The 1,498-nt window shown below is 43.8% G+C and overlaps 1 gene segment (V, D, J or C); it reads right to left on the minus strand.

Moving 5' to 3' along the window:
• Positions 1 to 949: 949 nt before the first annotated feature.
• On the minus strand, positions 950 to 1,498 carry LOC101341914 (immunoglobulin heavy variable 4-38-2-like). The segment is given in 2 exon segments: positions 950 to 1,320; positions 1,405 to 1,498. Coding segments are annotated over 2 exon segments (438 nt in total).

Below are 1,498 nucleotides of genomic sequence, written 5' to 3' on the forward strand. Positions count from 1 at the left end.
CTCATAGTGGTCCCAAGTGGCACAGTAGAACTGCCCACAGGGTTTCTATGTTGTCATCTTTATGGGAGTAAATCAACAGGTCTTTTCTCCCATGGAGCCTCTAGGTAATTTCAAAATGCCAGTATTTTAGTTAACAGTTGAACACTTAACCATTGTGTCACCAGGGCTCCTTGCTTCAGGTTTACCTAAGTATAATTTACATTTACTTTCTGTAGATGTTCATTTCTATTGATGTTGGCAAGGTGTAAGGCTTTATACTAGAGTTTCTCAATAGCAGCACTATTGCCATTTTGGACCATATAATTATTTCTTGTCCGGAGCAGTCTTGGGCATTGTATGATTTCAGCAGCATGCCTGGAATATAACACTAATGCCCAAAATACCTGCCCCCGGTTGTGAAAACGAAAAGTGACTCCAAGAATTACCAAATGTTACTGGGAGCAAAATGGCCTTGTAATATATGGACGCTAATATAGACATATACAATATTACCCAATGACTTACCCAAGTCATTCTAAGTAAAAGACATTTTGTCAACCTGGATCGAGGAGTATTCACGTAAATGAAAAGATTGGAAATCAATATGAGGGTGAGAGGCAGGTTTGAGTTTCAGCGTGAGAATAATTTCCTGTATTGTTTCTTAACCTGGCAACAAATGGCACTAATTATTATCCTGAATTGAAAACAGAGGTCTCATCTATAAATATTACTGTGTAGTTTGATTGTGACAGATGGGGAAAAACAGACAAAACTTGTTTCCTTGGAAAGAAGTCATGTTCAGAGTCATGAAGTTTCCCCAGAATCGCCTTACATAAGGATCCCTAGAGAGGCGCTGACAAGCTGGGGAAACCACAGCTTCTGCAAGGAAACCCTTCCCTGACTTCATTCTATTGAATCTGCTGACAAGATGGGCCACTAAGCTTAGTGCATCTTGAACACCCCCTAGAGACTATTCCTCTACTGACCTCCTGCAGGCAGGTTTTTGTCTGGGCTCACACTGACTTCCTCTCACTGTGTCTCTTGCACAGTAATACGTGGCCGTGTCCTCAGAATTCACAGAGTTCAGTTTGAAATAAACTTGGCTCTTCGAGTTGTCCTTGGTGATGCTGACTCGGGACTTCAGAGTTGGGTTATAGTATGCGCTGCCACTACCAGCTATTGCACCAACCCATTCTAGCCCCTTTCCTGGAGGCTGGCGGACCCAACCCACAGCACTACTGCTTAAAGAGAATCCAGAGACAGCACAGGTGAGGGATAGGGTTTGCGAGGGCTTCACCAGTCCTGGGCCTGACTCCTGAAGCTGCACCTGGGACAAGGCACCTGGAGACAAGGAGAAACTCAGTGAGTCATGAGTTCAAATGCAGCATACCCAGACCTTCATGTCTGAATCCCTTAGATACTCACCTCTGGGAGCTGCTACCAGAAAGAGGAAAACCCACATGTGTTTCATCTTATTGTGGATGATGTCCATGACTCCCAGGAAATATTTTCCGAGATG

This window comes from Trichechus manatus, unplaced genomic scaffold, assembly GCF_000243295.1.
Source record: "Trichechus manatus latirostris isolate Lorelei unplaced genomic scaffold, TriManLat1.0 scaffold00053, whole genome shotgun sequence".
Taxonomy (NCBI): domain Eukaryota; kingdom Metazoa; phylum Chordata; class Mammalia; order Sirenia; family Trichechidae; genus Trichechus; species Trichechus manatus.